The sequence below is a fragment of the Furipterus horrens genome, unplaced genomic scaffold, assembly GCF_987537825.1.
Source record: "Furipterus horrens unplaced genomic scaffold, mFurHor1.1.pri manual_scaffold_3, whole genome shotgun sequence".
NCBI lineage: Eukaryota > Metazoa > Chordata > Mammalia > Chiroptera > Furipteridae > Furipterus > Furipterus horrens.
In genome coordinates, this window is record NW_028327173.1 from 31,785,575 (window position 1) to 31,813,482 (window position 27,908).

The window sequence follows — 27,908 nt, forward strand, 5'->3', positions numbered from 1 at the left end:
CTGAATATCTCACCTTCATGGGTGGTCTCTGGAGGCCTGTTGCTCTCAGGTTGGTTGGTGAGAGCACTGATCAGCTGTAGTTTCTCTCTTAGCTTGGATACCTGAGAATCTGAATTATCTTCTTTCTGCCCCAAAAAAAGATCACAGAGGTTTAAGGTGGAAGTAAGACTTCATCTGATTCTTTATTATATTCCCAGAGCCTATTTAGCACGTACTGCTTGACCCCCAATAGGTTCTGTATAAGTACAGGCAATGAAGGAATGAATCAACAAATACTAGAGATATCTTCGGTGCTCAGTGTTGATGAGGGCCAAGCTGGATTTGAGCCTAGACCATTAAGGAAACATTATGCTACCGATGATCTGATTCACTGTGAACATTTGGTTGATGGGGTATGGCATGTCTGTGTCAGCAGTAAAGGAAATGTACCCTTGCTCAGGTGCCTCTGTGACACCTATTTCCTAAATGAGTAGGATATTGGTTTCTAGGAACGATTTCACACTAACTAAATAATTTTCCTGAATATCTCGCTTTCACCTTGTGACTAGACCACTTTAGGTAGAGTTTTATGCTCTTATCATGTTAAAAAAGAAAAAATCCAAACTCCTGATCTTCCTGCTCTCCCCCCATGGTGATGATTCAACTGGTGGCAGGAGCTGTTAGGAACACGAAGAAGCTGTAATACTTCTAATTCAAAGTCTTATTTACATCTTTTAAAAAAGATTTTTACTTGATACTCTGCCTCATCTCCCGAATGATCTACATGGACATGTAAAAATACATTTAATTATAAAAAGAGAGAAGTCTGGGTTCTTTTAGGCCAGTTTCTAACTGTTTAGACTAGGGTGAAAGGTCCTGAGTTTATGTTTAATTAGAATATCAACTCATTACATGTTTCTTTTATTCGATCCATAGTTTTTTTTCCTTCTGTCTTTATTTCTACCCTAATAGTTACTATATAGTAGATCTCTCTTGGTTTATTTAGGAAGCTAATATATATGAACATACATAACTAAAACTAGGCCCTAAATGCTTGAAGGATTTATGCTAAGGAGAAATCACATTTGGTTAGGATGCTTAGGTTAGGCAGCACAAAGGAACTAATACACTGAGATGATAATTAAGAACAGAAAGTGTCTGAAAGTAAAGCCAAGAAATATAGGCAAAAATAAGTCGTCGGCGGCAGCCGTCCGTCTCGAGAGACGATGGTGTAGCTTCTTAAGAGTCTATCTGCACCGCCGAGAATGGCTGTGCAGTCCGACTCGGGAGTGACATCGTATCTGTCTCCTCCCGTGTTGAATCGACATCTTGCGATGACGCTGAAGCTACAGAGCCTGGGCAGGGTGATATGGAGGGTCTGCTGTTGCCCGTGCAGCAGACCCACCCTCTCTTCGCAGCTGAAGGGTCCAAGGGAAAGACGGAGTCAATACAGCTTGGCTTCAGGTGCGCCGCAGGAGTTGCCGGTGTTGACTACAACGTCAAACCGCCTTAGGGACTCCGGCTCCGGATTTTCTGTCGGGGTTTACTCCCCTAGCCTTTCCCCTGAAGAGGTATGCCGCAAGGCAGCGGAGGTTTTTTGGAATCAGAGTTTTCCTTCTCTGATGTACCCTGACTGGAAGATCGAACCAGCGACACTTAGCTCGCAGGCCGACGCTCAATCCACTGAGCTAAACCAGCCAGGGCTGGCAAAAATAAGTACTAGCTGTATTTAATCTGATATTTATTGTTAAAAAACTGAGATGCTACTGAAACCACTACTTTCCAATAGTAACTGCCTGTTAACTTTTTTGAGTTCAACACTTATATCTGGCTCTTAAATTTTTCTTGTTATTCTCTAGATGAGATTTTTCTAAAAAAATTTTTCTTTGCAGCAGTTGGAAAATACAACAAAAGCCTAGCATATAAAGCATTAACATTTTAATATATGTGATATTATAGAACTGTTGAAGAAGAAAAATATAGATGGAAAGCATTACATTGAAAACTGCTTGTACTGTGGTTCATTTCTAACTTCATTTTCTCTGAACCTCATACCCTCTGAATTTGTCAAATGTAATACGCATCTGAAATGGTACTTTAGCCACTCAGTCACAATCTTTCTGAATTTTCCTTTACCTTAGCCCGGGTCTTATAGTATTGCAGAGAATGCTGCACACAAACTTTCTTTCCTGGGATATCAGACTATATCACAGATTGCTTATTTTGACAATACGTCTGTGATGAACAAAAAGGAAAGGTACTAGGTGAAGGAATTGGTTGAGGCTTAAATGGACTAAGTAAGTTCTGAAATTAAAATTTAAAAATAAAAATTTAGACACCATTTTTAGATTATTTAAGCCACTGTTCTCCATCATTAGTACAGATAATTTCCTGCCTCAGTTTAAAAGTCATTTCCTTAGGGAAACCTTCCTGATCTCTGCTAATGCCCTTATCACACTCTATACGTTTCCTCTAGCATTTATCATACTTATGATTAATTATGTGTTCAATCATGTGTTAATGATTTTCTAACTGATGGACTTTGAGCTCCACCAGAATAGGAGTGACGTATCTACTGTGCTCACTGTGGTCACCCCAGCTCCTAGCAAAGTTTGTGGGCACAGGGTAGGTGCCTGAGAAAGTATTCACTTACTCAATATACTACGTTACTGATTACTTTGTCTTGAAGTTTTAGCCAATAAGACCACAGTGCTCCTTTTGAGAAAGAAGCAGTAGTTCAAAAAGCACAAACATGCTGATGCATTTATCTTTACTTTAGAGTAAGCTTCCTGTTATTTACCTTTAAGCTTTGGGTTTTTACTGTATCTGTTCTGCTGGTCACTTGGTGCAAAGACTCTCTTTTCAGAGTGGCAGCTCTATCACATATCTTAAAGGGTAAAAAAGAACAAGAGAAGATTAAAGGCAAACATTAAAACTTAAGAACATCTAGTACTTTTTAAGCAATCTGGTCAAACTTATTTAAAAGATCTCAGAACACTTTCAACAGATACACCAGAAGCATGAGAGAAGAGATGGAGAAAGACTACCAAGATACAAAGGTAAACACGGCGCTTAGTCTAGTTTCATTCACAAACTTTAAAACTTTGAAGTATAAAAAGAGAGAGGACTTTAACCTAGAACCATGCTCTGTATGGAATAAACAGTAAGATGATACTATGAACAATTTCCTCATCTGGAGAAAAATAAAGTGGGGAGACGGGGGACAGTCGGGGAAGTTCAGGATGGTAAGTTTTCACCATAAGCCTTGAAAACCTTTGAGCCCTAATACTCATCAAGTCATCCCAAATTCCCAGCCCCTGCTTAGTTTAGCAGAGTTCAAAAGGGCTTTTTAAAATAAGGCTCCTTTAATCTTTGCAGCTTTTTAGTCAATTACACACCCTAGTAAAGCAGGAGAGGGAACAGGTCTGATTCCACCCTCAAAGCCAAGTCAAGGCAACTTGCCAAAGCTCCACTGTGGCAGAGCCAGTTCAAACACTGCTTTCTATGCACCAGAGTTGGACTTTATTTGTTGGCTTGCTTCCAGGTTTTGTGGTTACTTGAATTTACAGAATAATTTCCTGTATTTGGTTTCCACTCCTATTTATATATGCCTGTCTTTGCTGTATGAAATCTTTAAGGGTGAGGCTTGCAACTATTAAAAAACCATTCAGCCTTGACCAGTGTGGCTCACTTGGTTGGGTATCATCCCACAAAGCAAAAGGCCACTGGTTTGATTCTAGGTCAGGCACATGCCTAGACTGCAAGTTTGGTTGCTGATGGGAGTGTGGAGGAAAGGCAACCGATCCTTGTTTTTTTTTTTACATCGCTGTCTCTCTCCCATTCTTACCGCCCCCGCTTCCTCTCTCTCTAATTATGAGTTAACAAAAATCCACATGGATCCTAGCACAACGTATATGAGAAAGGTGATTAAGAAACACATAATAGTATGAAAACCAGCAAACCACACAATCTGCCAGCATTGGTGACTTAGAGAGCATTCGGTTTCCTTATATATAAAATGAGAGGCTGAACTCAATGACCTCTTCAGTTGTGGAGCTGGTAAGATCTGATCTGTTTTAAATGGTGTAACTGACCTTATATACAAAAGTATCCCCTTAATATGTACACAAAGCAGGATAAATCTGAAAGCCAAGTTCCGGCTTAATGAAATGGCAAAAGATTCTTCAATTATCATCACTGTCATTGTTCCCACCCATAACAACTTAGAAAAGATCAAGAAGACCTCACTTGGAGATATAGGCCAGAGCTTCCCCACCAGATGGTCCACTGGTAATGTAACAGAAGGCTTGCAATGTCTGCCAACAACTTGTGGTGAGGCCTGGGCAAGTGACTGAACCTCTTTGCCTCTCCCTTCCAAATCAGGACAAACACAACCTGTGCCATTCTTATAAAAAAGCTAATATAAGGATTAGAGGAGACAAGGGTTGAGTACAATACAAATGGTTAGCCTCTCAAATATGCCAGAAGACTGTTTGAAAGGGTGGTGGAATGTCATCCATGTACAGACAAAAGACACCGTGAAACACAGAACACGTCAAAGATCATCTGAAAAGGCTTACCGTGCTGGAGGACAGGTTTGCTTGCTTTTCTACCTTGCTCATAGCAACCAGATCTCTTTCTACCAAGTTGACTCTCTGGGTAAGATTACTGACTGTCTCATTCATCCCCTCGAGTTTAAGATCATTCTGTCTCTGGTACCCCACTAGGGCACTGTTTATCTCCTCTAAAGAGTCGTGAAGATACAGGATATCCTGGAGTGGAAATAAATTAAATTGTAGAATCCAGCTAAAGATGTATGCTAGACAAGCAGGCCAGCAGCACTGAACAACTGTTATTATGTCAAGTTACTGAAGTAAACTCCTTTTCCTTGTTTAGACCATTGATCATCTGTCTCTGCGTTGTCCCTCTACTCTAAATCGCTCCCAGTTTACTCCCTCTGGAATTGTTTGTCCTCAGCTGGACAGGAGGGGAAAAGAGGGAAGAGGACTACCTACATGATTCACTCTCTGGTCCCAGGAAGCTGAGAGCTTGAGAATTGATTTCCCAATGTTTACCTCACCTACTGGCTGGGAAAGCTTGTTGGGTTATTAACTGAAATGTCCATTAACCTAATTTGTCAGAACAAAACTACCTTAGGAACAATACCAATTACTGAATTGGCTCATGTAGCAAAACCATAACAGGTAGTGCATTATTTAGTACAGGATTCCATTATTTTTATTGGCATCCTTTACTTACTGATTACTACTTAAATAGAAATGATGACTATAGGTTTTAAAGGGCATTAAACTCAGGACAGGAATTCTTAGTAAAGATTCCCTTTGTTCTTTTCAATGTGACTTTGAACTCAATATTCTTTTTCTTCCTTGTCTTTAGTCTTTAGAGGATCTTGATTTTCTAGGATATGTTTTCTAACATTCTTAGAATTTACTGTGGCTCAAACTAGCCATCACTCTGAATTAATCTGCTATCCATCCATCTTTAACTTGCCCAGATTGCTGTTTTTCATAAAGAATTTCAAGATGCTCTGGTCAAAGGGAATTTACTCCACTGAGCAACATTCAGGGAGAAAAAGCAGACTGCCAAACAAGAGCCAGGATAGCATCTTGGATCCCTAAGACAGCTTCACCCCTCACTGCTCAGCTCCCAGGCAGGCAAACCCATGCACCACATGCCTGCTAGGAACCACGACACTACACACAAACTGCAGGCTGCCTCGAGTCCATCGTGGTCACAGGGAGGTAAGCCAGAGGCAAAAAGTACCTGTTTCAAATTCTCACTGTGGGTTTTAGTGTCAAGTTCTGATGGAGCTGAAGGTGATGGAATAATCTGGTTGCTTCCACTGTTCTCCTTCAAGGAATGCTGATTCTGTTAAAGTAATGGAGGTTAGTATAGGCAATAAGTAATTACTCAGTCTACTTAACCATCTGGGACGGTCCCAGAACAGTCTAGCTCCCGGCAGGGGGCATCCACAGATGAATCAATATGGAGGCAGATCTAGGAATGAGTGGAGGAGCTAGGCAACTTTTGTATACCTTGAATAGTCCCAATTTCAAGTACATATACTCATCTCCCCAGCATGACAGCAGAGGCTATGCTATCCCTTTCACCCTCCATCAATCCTGAATGGACCCGAGTGCCCATTAGGAGATGAATTCAGGTCTCTGTATGACTGCAGACAGCTTACATCTGCACAGCATTGTGTGACATTTGAAAACAACCCCTGTGCACTGCAGGGGTTTGTTTCTGTCTCAGTTATCTGTTACTACATGACAAATCATGCACAAACTTTGTGGCTTAAAACAACAATAATTTCTCAGGATTTTGTGGCTTGACAGGCTCACCAGGGGTGGGGTGTTCTGTTTCACATGGTGTGGGCTGAGCTCACACATACGACCTCATTGAACTGGGAGCTTGACCAAGAATGATCTTTCATCCTCTAGAGCCCCCTTCACTTGTCCTCCCATCATTCCCTAGTCTAAGAGCTCTGCCAAATTCTAGACCCATAGAATTGTGAGAAATAAATGCATAGTTTTAAGTCACTAAGTGGTGGGGTGATTTGTTATGTAACAACAAACAACTGAGACACTTCCCTACTTTCCTTTCCTTCCTTTCCATTTTCCTTCCTACCCATTCCATCCTCAGGTATCTTATTTCTGTATCTCCTCCAACACATTTGCAAAAGACTCAGCTCTTAATTCTATCCACTTAACTGCTTAATTTACAGATTCCAAAAATAATAAACATTGTTGATTGTATTTTAAAAAGGTGCACAGTAGGGTCTGTTTAGACAAATGGAAAGTGGGCAGCCCTATTACTACACAGAAAAGGGCAGGCAGGAGAATGCTGACTTTCCATAGCATTTGTAGAGTTCCTTACCATATCACTCTGTAATAACTCCATGGCTTTCTTGTGCTCATCCACAGTTTTCTGTATTGCCTCCACAGCAAGATGGACACTGTTTAAAGTATTGCCAATGGAAGCCACGCTCTGAACAGAAACATGTAGTAAGGTTAGTTTGTTTATCTTTAAAAAATTTTGAAATAGTTTTATTAAGATATAACTGATATACAATAAACTGCACATGTTCAAAACGTATACCTTTATAAGTTTTGACATATACACCTGTGAGACAATTACCACAGTTAAGATACTACACATCCATCACACTCAAGTTTCCCTATGTCCCTTTGTAATTCTTCCATTCCTGTCCCTAGATAACCACTGATCCACTTTCTGTCACTATATATTGTCAGAACATGGAGGCAGCTAGAATGCACACCTGGACTTTTGATATATGCTAATCAACCTGGTCCCGGTCAGGGCTCCCAGAGGAAATGTTAATGGATCTAGCCTGATATGTTAACTAACCTGGTGGGGGAGAAAGCAATGATATGTAAATGACCTACTGAATATGTTGATAAGCAAACTCACCCTCACCGAAATGTGTCCTTGACGAGTATAAAAAAGGTGCCTGCAGAAGTTCGGGTGGGACTCCTACAGGCCCACAAGGAGGACAGGGAGTCCCCATTCCCCATTTCCCGTTCCCTTGCTCCTACAGGCCCCTGAGTCGGTCTGGGAGCTGCCTCTCCCCTCCACCCCTTTCCCCTTTTTCCCTTAATAAACCCGTTGCCTGATCCCACAGTGGTCTCCGGGTGATTTCTCTGAGCAAGGCTGCCCTGACATATATGTTTGCATTTTCTAGAATTTCATATAAATAGAAGCAGTGAGTATGTACTTTTCTTTTTTTGATTGGCTTCTTTCACTCAGTATATTTTTAAATTTATCCATGTTGTAGCTTCTCAGAATACAGAGGAGTAGCATTCCATTGTATGCATACATTGCAGCTTATTCACCTGCTGATGGATAGTTATAAACCTTCATGTACACTTTTTTATGTGGGCATATACTTTCATTTCCCTTCACCATATGCTCTTGTTATCACAATACCTAGAAAGTGAATGTCGAATCATATGGTAGATGTATGTTTAACTTAAAAAAATCCCTGCCAAACTGTGTTCCAAAATGGTTATACCATTTTATATTCTCACTAGCAGTGGATAAGAATTCCAGTTAATCCATATCCTCAATACCAGTACCTGCAGTCTTTTCAGTTTTAACCATTCTAGTGGGAGTGTATATATCATTGATTTAATTTTACATTAAACACTGATGAATGGAGGTTAGTGGTTTTAATTTAAAATATCTTCAAACTATGGATTTCATGTAGCTTATACTGACACGATTAATAGGAATATATATATATATCAGCAATTTCCCCAATTGAAAGGACTTTTCCTAGAGGAAAACCAAATCTTTCCTTAAAAAACCACTAGTTTATAAATTTGGAACCCACGGATAAGGTTCTCCCACAAACTGCCTCTCCCAAGCCCTGCTGTAAGTGGGCAGAGAGCCAGAGCTAACACCATAGGCTGCCATGGGGTTAGGAGCAAATGATGGCTTTTTAATGAAAATGGGTGGAACCATTTTTGGCTTTTGGAAAACCATCATTGCAGAGATGAAGAAAAAAATTCCATCTGGCAACATTTGTTCTTTTTTCTACTTTAGAATCCCATCAGCAACTCCTGAGGAGAGTTAGATACGAGTAGTAGCTTACTTTGCTTTCATTAGGCCTAAGGAGCCCAAGTAGACTGGGGACTTCGGAACATGACTCAGAAGCCATCTTTTTAAAAAAGCCTGTCCTAAGGGAACACCCAAAAGAATGCTACTATTTTGAGGGGGATGGGGCATTCGCCTTTTATTGAGATAGACTGAAAATTTTATGTCACATTAGTATTTTTAACCAAGGACTTTTATATTACACTGATAGCCAAGAATCCAAGAGAACAAGAGATGATACTTTCAACATTAAAAAAAATTTTTTTTAAATTATATGAGTACACTGAGGATAGGTATTTGAGATGAACTACCACTTCAAAACTGAGCCACTTGTAATAAAAGTAGTGTCCGACATTGTAAACACACAGCTTTGCAACACACTGGGTAGAAGTCTCTAAGCTGGGATGTTATGTAAGCAAGCTCTGTTGTTACAGAAGCTACAGGCATTCAAAGACATCTCCTGTTAGAGAATCCTCACTGGCTGCATGTATGATCCCATCACGATGCAAGAAGATAGTAAGCTCTTGTTTGGTATTCTCAACAACTGCAAAGTGCCTGGCACACACTGGAAGAAGCTCCACAGATGTTTATTGAATTAATGAATGCAAGAATAAACCAGTTTCCTTTACTAATGCAAGACTGCCAGAGTTGCTTCTGTGCTAAAGGCTGCCTACAGAGGACCACCTTTTTTGCACTTGATACTTGGGAACAATGGCAAGAAGCACTCGGCCCCATCAAAGTTGTCCCTACTTTTTTATTTAGAGTTATAAACATAGGGAAAACAATCTTGAAGAAAATACCTCTCAAAATTATCATTAGCTATCCCTGTGTAATAATGTGGATGACTCATCTATTTACCTGTATTTTCTAATTTTCCTATAATGAACAGGTATTATTTACATGGAACAGCTACTGCTCATTGAAGTGGTTTTAACAATCCCCCTCCCAGTCCCTGTGCCCAAGAAGTTGCTGCTAATGGCCAATATCAATGCCTGCAACACCCAAGCGAGGGGATACTGCACTGCCACCCTGGGCAACTTCGCCAAGGCCACCTTCGATGGCTTCTCTAAGACCTACAGCTATTTCACCCCGACCTCTAGAAAGAGACTGTGTTCACCAAGTCTCTCTATCAGGAGTTCACTGACCATCTTATAAAGGCTCACACTGGAGTTCCTGTGCAGAGGAGCCAGGCTCAAACTGTGGCCACCACATAATTTTGTACAAGAAAAGTAAAGTGAATTAAGCCTGCTAATAACAAAAAACGAAAACAAAATATACACAAAAAATCCCCCTCCCCCCAAAATAAGGTTATAAGGAGATGACCATATTGGACATATAGCAAACTATGGAGACTGAGCACACAGGTGCTGTGGCTACAAAATAGCAAGCTTTGTTTCTGTTTTTGGCTTAGGAAGTTCTCCTTTGTGGAGACAGTTAATATTTATGGAGCCTGGCATGTAATCAAATCAAAATTATTACACACTAACTTTTAAAAGTTAAAGACTCTAGATTTGATTCCCTTGCTCTAGAATCCCTTCTTCCATTTCCTGCTATAGTGGTTATATTCAAAGTAGGCTCCTTCTTCTTCCTACTCACTCTCCCCACCCAGCTCTAAAGATCCCTATGTATTAACTCATCTGCTTGATCACTGCCTCCTGCTCTAGGCCTGCATTCCAGGGATCAAATAAGCAAAAATTCCAGGTTATCATCTGCCTAGGCCCTAGAGCCTAGGGTATATATGAAGTGAACTGCTTACAGGATGTGCATCTTTACCTTTATAAAATAATAAATATTGTTTTCCAAAATGCTTTTTACCAATTTATACTCCTAGCAGGAGTGTTTGAAAGGTTTCTTTGCTCTACATCCTTGTCAACACTTATCATGTCCTGAATTTTAAATTCTTGCATTTCTTCAAATTATCTTTTTAAAAATAAAATAAATAGCAATTTAGAGCAACTCTCATGTATAACTGGTCTCCTTTCATGAAGACATTGTGGATGATGAATTGAAAAGGTGAATGATGAAAAGCAAACCCACATATGTTAGCATAAGGGTCCCAGCAGAGCAATCCTGGTACTTGGAGAGCCAAATAAAAAGGTACAAATCCACATAAACCAGAGCTAAAGTCACTTAGTGCGAAGTAAAGGCCCAACTAACCAGACCAAAACAGAGATGTTCTGAAATCTTTAGAACACAGTGATATGCTCTATTAATCCCCTCCTGGAGCAGGTAATTTCAAATGCCAGGCTTTCAAAGAAAACTTCTAAGAAGCTAGAATTACAGCAGTAGGTTAATTTCAGTGACTACACATAGAACTTACCTTCTGAAGTCCCTCTACAGTGGTAGGAAGGCTAATTAAGTCTGCTGCTGACTTAACATTGGCTTTGAGGTGGTTTACTGCAGAATTCAACAGAGAAATCTGGGGGGGGAAAGTAGTAACAAACAATGAAAACAGAATTTGCACAGTGAGTGCTTCCTTCACAAACTACATATGATGCTGATTTCAAGGTACCCTTGGTTTTATGCATTTTTGTGATCCAGACATTATACCCTGCTCATACCTTGAATGGACTGGAGATCTGGGAGGCAGAAATATAACCTCTTCTTTCCCTGCCCAATTTAAACACTAGTGCCAGAGAGGGAAAGGCAATTATTATTCTTTACCCTACTCCCGGCAGCTACGAGATCCAAAAATCTTAAATTACCCCAAAGATGGTAACCACAGTGATTACAACACAATCCTTCAACAATTGGACAGAAAGAAAGCTAATGATCAAGGACTCCTGCAGGATTTCATTTTGGTAAAAAATAACACCTTAGTTATTTACTGAACTTTTGTTCCTGCCCAAGTGGGAACATAAAAGCCCATCATCACAAAATGTGTCTACAGGAACTGTACCCTTACAAGTTGAACAGTATTTTCAACTACTTGGGGATTGAGTTTTAGTTTAACAATGTGATTAATATTTCAAACTCAATAGCTCAATCAAAGCACTACTTTGTACCCTGAAGGGGCTCAATAACTACCCACTGACTGGCTGACTGATGCACTGAATATATTAAAACAGAAATTGAATCAAAATAAAATGTGTCTTCCCTTCTGTTATTTAGGGGTAGAATTCTAAATAGCTGCACTTCTCCCTTGGATGAGGGCTGGGGGAATCTGTATAATAGTCAATTTCAGGCTGCAGAGACCGCATTCTAAGAACCTTGCAGTGTGGCTCTAAATATTCTTCATAGATTCCTGGTTCCATACCGCTTTCCTGCCCCAACTGCTAGTATGAAGACACAGACCTACCAATAGCAATTATATTCAGAGGGCTTCACAGAATAACCGCTACAGTTTCTGGACACTTATTACATAGGACAAAGTAAACCTGATCCCCTATTCTTTCCTTCAGCAAATGTTTGGTATCTTCTCTGTGCCAGGTACTGCTGCAGGCACTGTGGAGACAGTGGCAAACAAGATCACGAGATTTTGCCTTATGCGACTTACATCACAGTAGAAGGTGAGAGAAAAAGAAGTACCAGATAATAAGTACTACGCAAAAGATCTGAGCAGAGCTTTAGGAGTGAGCAGCAGTGTGTTCTGAAGAAGAGAGTCTGGTGAGGACTCTGGGAACTTGAGTTCCCTTCTTCTTTTTTCCCTTTAGGAGAAAAATGTTCAGGGGTGTCAAACCATTCTTCATTCACTATTGCAATTAATATTTATTGAACCCTATTTTATACCAGTGAGGGACAACACAGGTGTCAGTGATCTTTTGGAGTTTCCACTTTAGTGCAAGAAGACAGACAGTTTTATGTAGTGTCAGCTAGTGGAATGTTAGAAGAAAATTAAAATAAGGTAACTTGATGAGTGACTGGGTAGATACTCTAGATTGGATGGTGAGAAAAACTCAATGAAATACTTCTGAGGGCAGAGGGAATTGCTGGGTTAAAGGCCCCAGTGCAGGGAAGAGCGTGGCATATTTGAAGAATAGAAAGAATGCTGGTCGCAGGAGTCCATAATATGAGCAAGAGAGGGAGAGGGGGAGATGGAGGTGGAACGTAGAGGGGTAGAGGGAGGTAGGTAATATTAAAGAAACAATTAAGTACTAAATGTGATACTCAATGAAGTTCTGAGAAAAGATGTCAGTGCAGGCTGAACAGCACAGGCTTCACTGAAGTAGAACTCAAATTAGACTCTGATGGATAAGTAAGTTTTATATATAAAAATAAAACAGGTATTCTTCCTAGGTTAGAAAGGTGAGTGTGGCATTTGGTAATAGGTAGGGAGCAACAGCATGAATAGGCCCAAGAAAACTTTTTATGTATGACAACTTTCAAAGTGCCAATGAGTTCTTTATTTGTGTAATTATTTGATTAAGTTTCTCAAGAATAGTGATGCCTCACAAATGACTAGTGTGGCTGGCTGGCAGCTACCTTTTCCCCTAACCCAGAGGAGCAGCTGAAAGCCAATGCCTGAAGGATAACCTGAGGTACCATTCCACTTCTCCCCACGCCCCTAACTCTCTAGGCCTGTGGATCAGCTGCATCATTGAAAGTATGCGCCGAAGAGCTGACCATTAACTCTCTAATTACCAAGCATCACTTACAAGACCTGGACCACACACTGGTCACTAGGACTCAACTACGTTTCCATAAACTGCATACTTGGATTCCACCTTTCAGCACTCCTTTCTTTAGAGTGGAATAATGCCAAAAATCTATGGGAACGTACAGCAAAACTACATGTGTAACTAGAATGGAGAGACAAGGGGCACTCTCCCATCATCCCTGGGACTGCTCTGGTCTCTGATACACATTCTAGAATGTCAGATCCGATTCAAGCATTATAGAACTTATCCTTGAAAGTTACACACTATAATTCAGAGTCTAAAAAGTTGAATTAAGTAGAAACCATTAAGAAAAAAACCCAAATTCCAGCCAAAAGATGAGTCATGACTTTTATGCATATTACATGACTTTTCATTACCAAAATTAAAAATAGCTATTGCAGACCATTTTATACTATGAAGTCTGAAATGCTGCTTTTTTGCTTTGGGGTTAAAATTAAGTGTTCTTTAAATAGTAAGCAAAAAAGTTACTAAAACAGACAACCATCAATGATGAATGATTATGAGCTCTAGTAGGAACTTGACATCACATCCTTTCAACTTCATCTACTGAGCACTTACAGCATTTCATAGAGGATATAAAGATGGAAGGCAGAAAGGAAAACTGGGAAAAAAATAGGCTCCCAGGACTTGAATATTTTAATGTTCGCACTGCTACACAGCTGTGTGACCTTGGGCAAACTACTTAACTTCTTTGAATCTCAGTTTTCTTACCAGTGGAATGGAGATACCACCTCCTACTTCATAGGTCTATAGAAGCAAAAAGGAGATCTCATATGCAGTGCCTCCAATAGGGGCCTGCACAAAGAAGGCATTTAATGAATGAATGGCAGTTATCATCTTAATTGCCATCATTATCGTCATGCTTAAAGCACATGCTTACAGTGCACAACCTTCGAGTGTAATTAGATGCATACACAAATATAGTAGTCCCCCATTATACTGTTTCATTTTCTGTGGTTTCAGTTAACTGCAGTCAACTGTGGTTCAAAAATATTAAATGGAAAATTCCAGAAATAAGTTTTAAATTGCGTATCATTCTGAGTAGTGTAATGAAATCTCCTGCTATTCCAATCCATCCCATCAGGACATGAATCATCTTTTTGTCTAAGGAATCCACAATGTATATGGACCCACCCATTAGTCACTTAGTAGCTGTCTCAGTTATCAGATGACTGCCATGGTATCACAGTGCTTGTGTTCAGGTCACCTTTATTTTACTTAATAATAGCCCCAGACCTCAGGTGTAGTGATGCTGGCAATTTGGATATACCAAAGAGAAGCTATAAAGTGCTTCCTTAAGTGAAAAGGTTAAAGTTCTCCACTTAATAAAGAAAGAAAAAAATCACATGCTGAGGTTGCTAAGATATATGATAAGAATGAATCTTCTATCTGTGAAATTGTGAAGGAAGAAGAAATCGTGCTAGTTTTGCTGTTGCACCTCTGACTGAAAAAGTTCTGGCCACAGTGTGTGATAAGTGCTTAGTTAATATGTAAATGGCATTAAATTTGTGGGTGGAAGACATGAACAGAAAGCATGTTTCTGGTGTGCCAGAAAGCATTGAGCCTACACAAGACTTCAACAAGGTCTCCCCTGAAACAGTGACGCCCAGCCGTTTACTGCAACTAAGAGATGGTTACATAGATTCAGGAACAGATTTGAACTGAAAAATATGAAAATTACCAGAGAGAGAGAGACTACAGTCACGTAACTTTTATTATAGTATATTGTTACAATTGCTCTATTTTATTATTGCTGTTGTTAATCTCTTACTATGCCTAATTTATAAATGAAATTTTATCATAGGTACATATGAATAGAAAAGACATAGTATATAGAAGTTTTGGCATTATCCGCAGTTTCAGGCATCCGCTGGGGGTCTTGGAACATACTCCCCTTGGATAAGCGGGGACTACTGTGAGTATCATACTATAAGGTATCTGGACCAAGTGCCAAAAGAAAAAGATATAGAGCATACTACAGAACATGACACACTCAAGGTCCTTCATGACTCTTGCTGACATATCCTTACTTCTGGCCTCTTTCCACTAAACTATGCTATAATGAAATACAAAAGTCCCCTGGACACACTATGTTTTTCATTCATATGTATTTTTGCACATATAGTCAATTCTGGTTATTCACAGTAGTTATGTTCTAGAATAGCGATACTCAACTGGTGGGCCAAAGAATTTTTAAAACATGCAATACCGGACTATTTAGTCAGGTGCACTGACTTCTTTTCCCTTAGATTGTCGAATAAATAAATGACAACAGCCAACACAACAACGGCCATATGGTGTGAATAATCAAAACTATACTTTTTTTTTGTCAGATCGACAAAAAATATATTTTTTGGTGTGCCGCAGAATTTTAGTAATTAGTTTATATGTGCTATGAGATGAAAAAGGTTGAAAATCATTGTTCTGGAAATTCACAGCAAACACTGATTTAGTGATTACTGAACCACTGCTCCTAAGGGAAGTGCAGAGTTAATGTCCCAAGAGCCCTCTGGTCACCAACTGATCAATACAATCCATAACTTTGTTTTATGTGTGTTTCTTTTAAAGGCATCTTACTTAATGTATATTGTTGAACTTGTGCCTGAATGAAGCTTATCTAACACATGTATTTTCACTGCTTTCTTGAACTTAGCAATACGAGACAGACTTCAACACTATGCTGGGTGTACGTTTTCAGTAGTGGAATCACAAAAAAAACAAAAAAACAAAAAAACAAAAAAACCCCACAGAAGTGCAAAAACCATTGCACTAAATATATCATGAAAAGGAGACTTGTTTATAGTATGAGCTGAAACATAGAAGAATGTGGTCTTGTTTGACCTCAACTGGCAACGTTCCTTTAGGTGACTCGAATTTTTTACCACTGTACACCTTTCAAGTGAAAGCACCACAAGTATGAATTTGGGGACTACAAACAAATTTTAGCTAGTAGGTGAATTTGCAAATATGGAATCTGCAAACGATTTGGATCAAGTGCAGTGATAAGGACACCCTCTTTCCTTCTGCAGAATTCATCTGGCCAACTCCTATTTGTCCTTCAGCACTCAGTTCAAGATACTGAGAAGCCTCCCATGATCCCAGCCAGCCTGGGTTAGATACATATAGAAAAATGTCCCCACAGTGCTCATATAGACTGGCTTCTTATTGCTTATCAGGCTGTTTTATAACTATTCACTTTTCTATCTCCTCTATTTGACTGTAAAAGACTTGAACATGGGAATGAATCTAAGGCTTAACTCTATAAAGTAGCTCACTAAACATTTGTTGAATTAATGGTTTTCAAAGAAGGGAGAGGAGATTCCCTAAATTGGTTGAGAATGGGCATGGGTATGAAATGAGGTTTCATAAATAAAACAGAAAAGTAAATGGGATTTTAACACTAGTTTAAATATTTTTCAATGCAAAAATTGATTTTAACTTATTTTAAACTAAAGGCTTTTTTTTTTTCAGGCTGCATTAACTTCAACTCATATTGTTATAAGAACAGTCTTTGTTAAGTGACTTAATAAATTTTTTGCTTTGTTGTTTAAGCCACTTTGAATTGCTTTTAAAAATGTTGTCACTAAAAGCATCTTAATTGACAGTTACTCTTAGCTATAGAAACATGGTTATATTAATTTTGTTTTTACACCTATTTTGGTTTAGGACAAATGCCTCTCCATCAGGGATGTGTGCAATTTTAGAAAATCACCCAGAGTGATGAGCTTCCTTTGGACCAGCATAAAGCTCTATGTTACCACCACCTGTCCTTCTGTGCCCATGTCAGCAGAGAATTTCTCTGCCTCAGGCTGGTTCATCAGTCAGTCTCACCATCCCTGAAGATCTACTGAAGCTAAAATGGAAAGAGTTTTAGTTCAATCTCTCCTACTTTTATATATGAAGCCGTAGGACTGAAGCAAACTTTCCTGTATACCTTCCTTCCCAGGCCTTTTTTGCATTAAATGTAAGAGGTAGAACAGGAATGAAATGATTATTTTGTTTCTAGATTCCAATTTAAAGAGAACTGAGAAACCAAAATATGTAGTAAAGATTTGAAAACCCACCTGTCCTCTTACACCAAGTACACATTTCCCCTTTGACTCTTCTTATATGCTGATTTACAAAAAGGAGATGGCTAATAGCTGACAGTGCCTGTTCTTCACCCTTAAAGATCTTGTTCTCACTCAGAACTGTAAACTCTGTAACTATCTAAATGGAATCTCTGGTTTGCCCCAGTGAGAGATGCTAATTATCTCTCAGTGCTTCACTGTGGCCGATTTTCACTTGATGTAATCTCTGGCCAAGCTGCTCATTTGCTCTGTGAATACAAGGCCACAGTTTATCCTATTCTTTTTGCAAAAATAAAGAGTGAATACTTGCTTTTTTCTAAATACCAAGAGTCCAAGGATAAGTGGTAATGAGTAAATACTGCAACTGATCAATTATTTCACAAATAATTTTTAAAAAATGAAATAGAACTGAATAGAAAATATAATAAAGTATCATAATATTCAGGATAAGCTAATGTTTTCAGGAACTTATTTCAGTTACATATATGTACGTATGTGTTTATTGGAGAATGATGTAAAACTTCCTTAATTGTGGGTTCCAGGAAAAAGTTTTAAAGCGGCAGCCTCAGGCCATTGATTTCTGGTCTAAGTGATGAGTTGCCCCACTCCTGCACTACTGCTCAAGGTGGGGGGTGTTTCAGAAATACGTGTAAGCCCTTTATCCTAGAACAGTGCTTCTTGCCACTGGCTGATTCTGGACTTTGTGACTTCATTCTGAAAAAGAGGATATCCTATTAGCCCTAACAAGGATGGCAAAACCATTTTTAAGCACTTTGCAGGTGTACAATTCTTTTAGTACTTGAGTTTTCCTTTCAATGCACATCTTTCCTAATTAAACTGCAAAACTGAGGGTAGTGGCTATAGTTACCCAGCGGCAACTTACATTCATGCAAGATGCTCGATCAAAGTCCTTTTAAGGATTGGGAAAGTTTTCCCCCCTAGGCTAGCTTGCCTGGTCAAGGTATTTAGCCAACTCCACTATTTCTTCCTATGCTATGCTAGAATAAACTATCATTAGCTGTGGGTGGTTTCCAGATTGGTTTTAGTATAGTGTATACCTCAAGACTGTATCTGTAAGTTTGTAAACTCTATTAAATAAAATAACCTCCTATTATCTAATAAAAATAGGCTATCCTTTTTTAAATTGGGGCTTAGGTGGCACTTTTTAAAAAAGAAATTGATACCTACACTGCTCCTTAAGAGAGCTGACTCAAGAATTTCCAACTCCCTCTAAACTGCTCTACTTTGTAAGACTATCCTTTGCAGAAAGGTTTAACATTTTAATTATTTGGTAAATACATAACTGTTACCTATTTTACCTGAATTTAATGTGTCGGGATCACAATATGCAAAAGCCATTGCAAAAAGTAAAACAGTTTGGAGTTCCCAATACCTACGAATTTAGTCCAAACAAAATTAGACATGCATAGTTTACACAGAAATAAAAATCACACTTTTGCTACCTGCTTGTTCATTTCTGTGATGTTTATCCAGACTTTGTTCAAGCCCAGCTCTCCAGATTCAATCTTCTCAAGTTGTTTTTGTTTGCTGAGTAGTTCTTCATTAAGTTTGGGAATTTCTTGGAATGAACTTTTCTGATTAGATTCCACTAAAAGCAAAAATAAGAACAATCATAAATAGCCATAAAATTCCTTCATGGCTCCAAGAAGAAAAAAAGATCATACAGCAGGAAAGTAGATTAACAAAAGTTAACTCTGGGAGGATAAAGACTAAATTTGTATCTATCAACTGTATGTTCTTTTATTTATGTACATGTGTATCTTTAACACTGAAGTTCCTTTTTAACTGGGACTATTTCACTACTGGCAATATAACTTTTAAGTCACATGGTTAAAAATGGTAACGATGAATATCAGCAATTGGACTCGAATCCCAACTCTGTAACTTACTGTGATCTTGAGAAAATTAACTTTTTTTGAGCTCAGTTTCCTCATCTGTAATACAGAGATAAAATATACTTTATAGGACTTTTAGAAGTGAAAGAATGGCATACAGTGATAAATAAATGTTAAGTATTGACCAGCCCCATACAGGAGCTTTTTGATTAGTCAGTGAATATTTATAAACCTTCCTCCTTCAATGCTCCAGGTGACATAAGTTATATCTCTAGGTGCATTAAGTCTACTTTTCTCTATCTCAAATTGGTCAAATGCAAGGTGGATTCTTACCACCTTTCAACTACTGTTATAAGTACTAAGATTTTAAATCTTTTTCATAAACAGCAGAGTGTTTTCTTAAATCAACCCAAAAGCTCAAATTGAAAAAAGTTAAAAGAAACATGTTAAGTGAAGTAGAGGGTGATATTTGGCCTTTCCTTTGGGAAACAGTATCTCCTGAATGGTTTAGAGATTTGCCAGCCTGAAGGCAGAGGTCTGAAAGAGTGCTTTCTCTTCTTACATTAAACACTAATTTCCCTTTTTATGAAAAATAATGATAATGGCTGGTCCTCTAAAATAAAACCTACATCATTTTTTAAAGCACAGAGTGCTAGAGTAGTTATTATATGCTTTCTTTAAAACCAAAAACTGGCACACAGGACAGATGTAAGACAATTTACTAAAATATAAGTGCCAAGCCTGTCTTGTGCATTTCTGCACGGTCAGCACTTAGAATATACCTGGCACATTGTAGGCACTCAATAAGTATTATTGACTGAGTAACTCTGGCCTTTGCTTACCTCTTAAACCACATTTCTCATCACTTTACCTACCTCTTCAATCTACTTTCTAGCCAAGCAGATTTTCCTGGCACACCAACCTCTTTAAACCTCAGCGACCCTGTACAATACTTTACCCTTTCTGCTTAGATGCTCTTCGCTTGCCCCTTCTTCACTTCTGCCACCCTAGCCTAGTTAATTCATCTCAAAATTCAGCACAAATAGCTGTACCTCCACCTTGGACCACTGCTACCTCTTTACCACTCCTAACTCTGCCAAGCACTCAACATACTGCGTTGTAATATACACCTGTCTGTGTCCAGACTGACCGAGAACTGCAAGAGGACAGGGAACAAATCTTATTTGTTATGCATTCCCAGGGCCCACTACTGTGCCAGATACACAGGAGAACTCAAATGCTTGTCCAGTGAAATAATTGTAGGATATGAAATGGAGATCATGTTAGCTTATTAATTTAAACAAAGAAAACTCGATAAACTCAATTAGAAATCATAAAGGGCAACAATTAAGGAGGGACAAATTTGGGGGCTAAGGGGAAGGTGATATGGTGGTATCCCTACAACAGAGCCCAGTATCTGAAATTTCAGAATTATTAAAAGAAATTAGATATTTTTATTTATCTTTCAAAAATATACACCAAAGAATTTTTTTATAAACAGACTTCCCTACGTAACTTTATTTAAAACCCTCACTTGAGGATACGTTTATTGGTTTTAGAGAGAGAGAAAGGGGGAGAGAGAAATATTTGATGTTAGAAACATTGGTTGGTTTGCCTCCTGTGTGCTGACCAGGGAATCAAACCTGAGCAGCCTGCAACCTTTGGTACACAGGACGATGCTCCTACCAACTGAGCCACCTGGCCAGGGCTTCTGTAAGTACTTTTAACACAACATTTGATTTACACCTGGTTTGTAGGACTACACTCATCTCATATAATAAGAACATTTTACCATTCAAAATTCATGTAGCACTCCACATTTCAGCAACTTTCTGTTATGTTTTCAGTGAGGTTGCAAAGGGCATCCCACATGTCTGCCCTTGTCAGGTGGCCAAGTATCCCGCGAGAGAGAGAGAGAGAGAGAGAGAGAGAGAGAGAGAGAGAGAGAGAGAGAGAGAGAGAGAGAAGCAGAAGGTAGAAGAGGAAGACAAACACATAAATAACTTGGGCTACAATAAATGAGAGGAAATGTAGCAAACAAGTAGCTTATGATTACTTATTCATGTTCTTTCAACATGGGAAGCAATTCATTTAAAATTATATTAATTTTAATACTCAAACTTAGCTCTTTTCCTGATCTTCAAGATCAGGAAATGACGATTTCTGCATATACCGTTCAGACAGAACATATAAAGACAACAGCAATATTTTATAAGTCTTCATACTTTGCAATAAACTTTTATGTAAGTATTAAATTTGTTATTGAGTCCCTACCATGTGCCCGGCCTTACACTCAGCACGAGTTCATAAAAAGACCCTGAAGCTCTAAGCTTAGCAGGGAGCGAGGCATTGTTACAGAGTTCCTATTATATGGTGTGATAGATACTGTGATGGAGGAATGACCAAAGTGCTTTGGTAGCACAAATACATCTTTATGTTTTATGGATGGCAAAGTGAAGGCTCAGGAAGAATAAGTGACTTGTCCAAGTTTTACAGCTAGTAATGAGCAAGTCAGGCTTGAATAGTAAAACCTCTTCCTCTGAGGTCCAGAGCTCTTTCTAGCATACTCCAGCTATCATAAACACTTACATCCTAATACCCGCATTAGTATAAGACCGTTTTTAAGTTCTGTACTACATGACCAAACTGCTGCTCTGCTGTATGACCATAAAGGAGATGCTTAATTCATTAATACTTTCCTTCTTTTCCAGCTTCTTTTCTATCACTCTAGTGTTTCACAGTGAGTGACAAAGAGGGAGGGCCGGGAATAGAATCTTCCTTAGTATAACTGTGGAGGCCTTTCCAAGTACCTGGTTCTGGAAAAGAATACTGAGCTAAGAGTTTCAAGGCCAGCCAGTACTTTTAGCCTAAGGATCAACTTACTCCTTGAACACAATGAAAAAATACCAAGCCTATCTGCTTTGCTTTCTATTTCAGCTATTTCAGCAACCCTACCTCCTTTCCTCACAAGTGTCTTGGAAAACTTAATGAAATAAAGAACAATAGGCTCTGAATTTTTCAAAATATTAAAGCGAGATCAGCAGATGGTCTTATTTGAGTCAGTGACTTCCACTGTCCTGAAAAACAAGAAGTAAAAACGAACTTGTCGAAATAGATTTAAGGCAGAAGTATAATTCAAAGTAAGATTATTGAAGCTTTACAAGATTGACCTCATTTAGTCAAAGTAACGGTTTTCACAAAAAATTCTTGGGTAAGTGGTCCACAATGGTTCAGCCCATGGACGGACAATATGCCCCAGGCCCCACCCCTATCCCTCAGGAACCACTGCTTTAGGCATTACAGGTGCTGGCATTTCCACTGTAGCTAAACTGACAATTCTAAATCTGCTTCATTCAGCACGCTGAGGGGTCTCAGGGGAATGTTGCTCATTGATATAAAGCAGGTTTCACAGTCCAGAGTACAATTCCTGGAATCTCTTGAATACAGTATTTCCAGGAATTGGTATTAACAAGTGCTCAATAAGTATTTGTTGACTCATTGATTGCCAGGTCTACTTCATGTATACACTTTAAATATACATTTCTAGACAAAGAAATCGCTGAAAAGCTAAGGTATAAACTACATGGCTGTCCTGTAAACACATAGGAGTCAGAGAAAGGAATCTGAGAGGTAAAATTGGGCAATGTTTTGAAATGAGTAAATAAATAATTGCTGTATGTGATCAAAACAAGCTCTAGCCTAACCTAAAAAGCCCAACTAATTAAGGAGAGATGATGCCACAGACAGGTGTCTTCTATGGTTATTTACAGTTAAACTTTATTTCTGAGAACCTCTTTTTCAAGTTATGATTACTACTTACAAAGAAAACACCGGCCTTAGAAACACCTTGCAATACTACTAAGGACAACCATTAAGGAAGGACAACTAGAATACGAATTTCATTCTTCCTTACACTATACTCTGATTCCATCATTTGAAGAAACATATAGGTCAGGATGATTCTGGCAGAGGATCATTACTTACCAAGCCCACTCCTTGAATCGAGAAACTCAGAAGAAAACCAGTTAGTATTTCAACATTTTTTTCCCAAGCAACATCACTAGGAATGTGATCAACACACTATGGATTAGCTGTCCCTAGATCAGGTTCAGAACTTGAATAACTCCAGGCAGCAAAGAGAAGCTAGTTGAAGGAGAGTTAGGATGTTGTGATCTCCCAAGGCTTAAGATGGGAAGAAAACTCTAATTCCAGTTCTGACTACAGCTTTCTTTATGACCTTGAGCAAGCCTGGTGGTCAGTTTCCTGGTGTGCTAAATGCTGCTAAGGTTAGGGTATTTGTGATTAGCTTGGAACTGGTTCCTTAGCTTAGAAAATTAACTCTTGAAACCTAGAAGCAAGTATCTCAGTGTTGTTAAAGGAAGATATTCAGGTTAAACCTGGTATAAGCTATTGTGCAAATACATTTTATAGAAAAAGTACTTTGAATGTGCAAAATACAACTTTATAATTTAGAATACATACAACTCTTTAACTTAAAGTTTAAACTTTGAAAGTCACTCATAAGAAAAATATTTTTTTGTGACTTGGCACACAGTAAGCTCTTCATAAGTGCTGGCTCTTATTATTATTACTACCCATTCCTATGTTCCTAGTTTTTAAGGAGGAAATTTTTGTTTTTTGACAGATTTCCATACTCTTTCTCAAATGGCCCAGTGAGAAAGAAGGAAATAGCCCAGGGTTACTACTGCCACTTCGTACTCGGGGAAGTATCAAATGGCAACAGGTGGAGGTTAACCAAGGTTCTAGACTCCTGGACCTTAGTGCTTCCCTTCTGTGTTTAGTATCCTAAGTATTAACTACAACACCATTTTCCAGATACTATTTGTCCTGATGGTGCATAAACACTGTGTTTTTGTTTATGTGTTTAAAACGTCACTGTATTCAAGCTGACAGCTAAGAAAGAGTATAAAAAATGCTTAAAAAATAATATATTCACCAGTGGGCAAAATTCTTTAGTACAGTCCACTCTGTCCCAGATCCTGGAAAAGAATCCAAGATAATACTCTGAAATATGTGATCACTTACTTGTTCTAAATTTCTCCTTGAGGGCATCCAGATCCTCCTTCAGAGCAACTTGCATCCACACCAAGCCGACGCAGGCCACGACACAGGCGGCAAGGATGACAAAAGCACAGAGGGAGTAACAGATCTTGCAGCATCGTAAATAGTCTCCCCTGATCACAAGAACAAATTCAACCAAGAGTACAAAAGTGATTACGAGCACAGCTTTATTAGAAATAACATACATGTGTTCCTATGCAATTATATTCGTAAATAACCAGTTGATTTACCAGGAAAAACACATTAACACATTTAAATATGAACAGTAAGTTGAAAATAAGTAAATAACATGACCTATGAAGAGTTCATCTATTCAGTACAAAAGTTTCAAAACTTCACATGAAATAGACAGACTTCCTGTAGGCCACAGGAAGCACCTGTGGGAACTGCAGCTCACTGCCATCACCATCAAGTCAGGTCTTTGGAAACAATCTTAGGTTAGGAAAGTGTGAAGACCAGAGCTTTTCTGCAATTCCATCACTGAACAGTAATTTACTTACCTATCTCTGTCAAATATGTGCTCACTCCAGGGAACCCTACCCTGTTCCAGTTTACTGAAACTTCATAAACTTTTGAGCAAGTTTTACTGTGAATGGAATGAAAGAAATAGGAACTGTTGGTTAAGTGGACCCCTGGTAGACTAGCTTATTAGCTCAGATGAAAGGAAGCATAGAAAAAAGTTAGATTTCACACCAAAGTAGATCAACATTCAAGATCTAAACTAACCCTATAGGGTAACTATTCCAGTTGAGCTATTCCATTTTATAAGATTTTCACAACCCAAACCTAGGATTTTGTTCTTAACTACCTAATCTGGCAAAGTTCATTAGAAGCCAAATCCTTCCTCTAATGAAATAAAAAGACAAAGACACTCTAAACAAACAAACCTTAAATGAAGGGTTCAATATCTTTTACCACCCCAATCATCTGCCTACCCCTTGCTTCCACAGCCTCAGCAGAATACTCTTTTCTTTCAATGTACTCCCTGAGAGGGTGCAAGATGCCTTCAAGGTTCCCTTCAGCCCTTTCCCAACCCTGGGTTCTAATTCCCAGTATCCTCAATGATCATTACTGGATCTGTCTAGTGACCCCGACAGAAAATCCGGAGCCGGAGTCCCTAAGGCGGTTTGACGTTGTAGTCAACACCGGCAACTCCTGCGGCGCACCTGAAGCCAAGCTGTATTGACTTCGTCTTTCCCTTGGACCCTTCAGCTGCGAAGAGAGGGGGGGGGTCTGCTGCATGGGCAACAGCAGACCCTCCATATCACCCTGCCCAGGCTCTGTAGCTTCAGCTTCACTGGAGAGGACATTCCAGCGTCATCGCAAGATGTCGATTCAACACGGGAGGAGACAGATACCGTGTCACTCCCGAGTCAGACTGCACAGCCATTCTCGGCGGTGCAGATAGACTCTTAAGAAGCTACACCATCGTCTCTCGAGACGGACGGCTGCCGACAACGACGACTAGTGGCTGCACCATCTAAAAGTGGTTTGGAAAAAAGCTCCCTTTTCTTTTTGTTCTCCATGCTCAATTACTCTCAAGGCTCATACCTTCTACAGTATGGCCCTCACCATGTGCTCTCATCACCAAGATTCAGACTCATCAAGAGTGCAAAGAATAAATAATTTGCAGTCTTAAGGTCCCTGTCTCTCCTACACTAAAAAAAGAAAGAAAGAAAGAAAAAGGCTAGTTCTCTGCTCCCATGTTCCTATTCTTAGCTTCTTTGCTACTCCCAACTTGGTGTCTCTGGGTTCTTGGTATATTCCCCACATTGACACTTACATCCTAGAGTCAGAGCTCTTTTTCCGTACACTTAAGAGATAAATTTCTAACTTATCCTTCATTCAGAACCTGAGCTCATCTCCTCCCTAACAACTTTTCTTCTTCTTTGCTTTTGTTCCTAAGAACTCCCTTCTCCTGCTCAATTTGCTCCATCGGTAGTGTAAGACTGTCTTTTCCCATCCCAACCCTCACCATTGCATCACTCACTTGACAAAGTGAGAGCGATTTCCAACTACATTGAATTCCTCTTCCTCCTCGGAGCTGGACTCAGAATCTGAGTCAGGTGGCTCAGTCCGAAGCAGGCGGTGGCCTGAGCCTTTCTTGGGCTTCTTTCTCCGGCCGTCCCCAGACAAGCCAATCAGTGCATTGAGCTCTTTGCGCTTTTTCATCTTCTTGTGTGGGGTGAGTGGAGCACCCACTCCTGAGCTGCCAGGTTCGTACCCAATGCCCAATTCTCTTGCTATTTTGGAGCTGCCTTCCAGGGTTGTAGGATCCTGGGCCAGAGCCCCCTGGTCACTCCCACCCAGGGGTGGGGCTGACCAGATCCACTGGAAGCTGGAGATTGGAGTTCGGGGGAAACTGGAACTCGGATGGGTGGGGGAAGTCACACAGATATGGCCAGGGAGCTGGTGATCCAAATGAATAAGATCCTGGGTGTGAAGTGTCAGTTAAGAGGGTGTTCAGGGGACTTTTGTCTCCCAAAGGGGATAAAAAGCCAAGTCAAGAACAAGTGATTCTCAGCGCTGATACGTAGTAATATTTCAAAGCGTGCTCCAGGGACTGGGGAAGGACACACAGATAGGTGTTTTAGACTTCCGAGAGAGGATTTCCGATGGAGAGGGAAAAGAAACTTGTTTTTGAATGGGAGGCGAGGGAGAGGCGCAGAACGAGACAGAACGCGCCAGTCCCTCTCTAGCTGGACAGCTGACAGCAGGAGGGTGCACCCCGTTGCTATAACCAGGACACAGCCTGGACGAAAAGATGCCCAGGGCGGGGGTGCTCACTGGCCTCCGGCTTCCGTTCTGAGTTTGCAGAAAGTCCAAGACAGACACGGAGTGCTCAGCCTGAGAGAAGCCAGTCCAGCGCCTGGGGAGACCCCAGCCCTGTTGTCTAGGACTGGGGAGGGGGGTGTGATGCGAGGTGGTGACAGCAGTTCAGCCCACCTGAAGAACTCCCGCCCAGAGTTTGAGGTGTTCCGGCACTGGCGACTCTCGGCCACTCACAGGCGCCTCCTCCACTCCCGCCGCGACTCAAGCCCCCTCTCTGCCCGCTGCCGTGACTGCTCCCGATGCGCTGGCGGCGGCGGAGGGCGGCGCGGGTTCCAGCCCCCGGCCATCGCTACTGCCCCAGCTCACTTCCTCTTTGGCAGCAACCGCTGGCGCCGCCTGCCAGTAAGCCGCGTTTCCATTGGCCGTCATCCTGGTGACGTCACACCGGCGCTAGTGGTGGCGGCAGGCGGGGCGTTCAAGGGCCCTGGGCCCTGGCGAGGGCTGGGTCTCACCTGCAGGTTGAGGAGGCCCCTCCCCCAGAGGGGCGTGCTGCTCGCCTGAGCTAGGAGGAGTTTTGTTTCCCAAGGGGCCGGCGTGGGGTCAGGTAGGACACCAGCTGCTCCACAGGCTTGAAAAGTTCATCAGCCCCCTGGGGCCCTAGCTGTCAACTGAGCTTAACGAGCCTCGAGGCTCCGCCCCCTGTGACTCACAGGCTGTTTATTAAAAGTTCAGGCGTGTTGCAGATTCATGACCTGGTTGAACAGTCATTCATGCGTAATTATAGTAGTCCCTCTCTATATCGCGGTTCACTTACCGTGGCTCACTGTATCAAGGGATTTAAAAAAATATTATATTTAATTATTTATTGCGGATTTTTCGCTATATCGCGG

The 27,908-nt window shown here is 40.2% G+C and overlaps 1 protein-coding gene across 2 annotated transcripts in view; it reads right to left on the minus strand.

Moving 5' to 3' along the window:
• The window catches only part of EFCAB14 (EF-hand calcium binding domain 14), a 36,000-nt gene extending 8,641 nt beyond the window's left edge, over positions 1 to 27,359 (minus strand). Inside the window, exons 1-9 of one of the 2 annotated variants that reach the window (XM_090269396.1) lie at positions 26,237 to 27,359; positions 24,211 to 24,359; positions 18,772 to 18,917; positions 10,940 to 11,038; positions 6,880 to 6,990; positions 5,764 to 5,868; positions 4,560 to 4,751; positions 2,780 to 2,866; positions 14 to 125 (exon numbers count right to left, since the gene is read on the minus strand). In XM_090269396.1, the coding sequence (XP_090125522.1) occupies positions 14 to 125; positions 2,780 to 2,866; positions 4,560 to 4,751; positions 5,764 to 5,868; positions 6,880 to 6,990; positions 10,940 to 11,038; positions 18,772 to 18,917; positions 24,211 to 24,359; positions 26,237 to 26,418 (1,183 nt within the window). In that variant the 5' untranslated portion in view covers positions 26,419 to 27,359. The remainder of the gene's footprint in view (positions 1 to 13; positions 126 to 2,779; positions 2,867 to 4,559; positions 4,752 to 5,763; positions 5,869 to 6,879; positions 6,991 to 10,939; positions 11,039 to 18,771; positions 18,918 to 24,210; positions 24,360 to 26,236) is intronic. The other variant, XM_090269397.1, reaches the window with a different exon arrangement.
• Between the last annotated feature and the right edge of the window lie 549 nt (positions 27,360 to 27,908).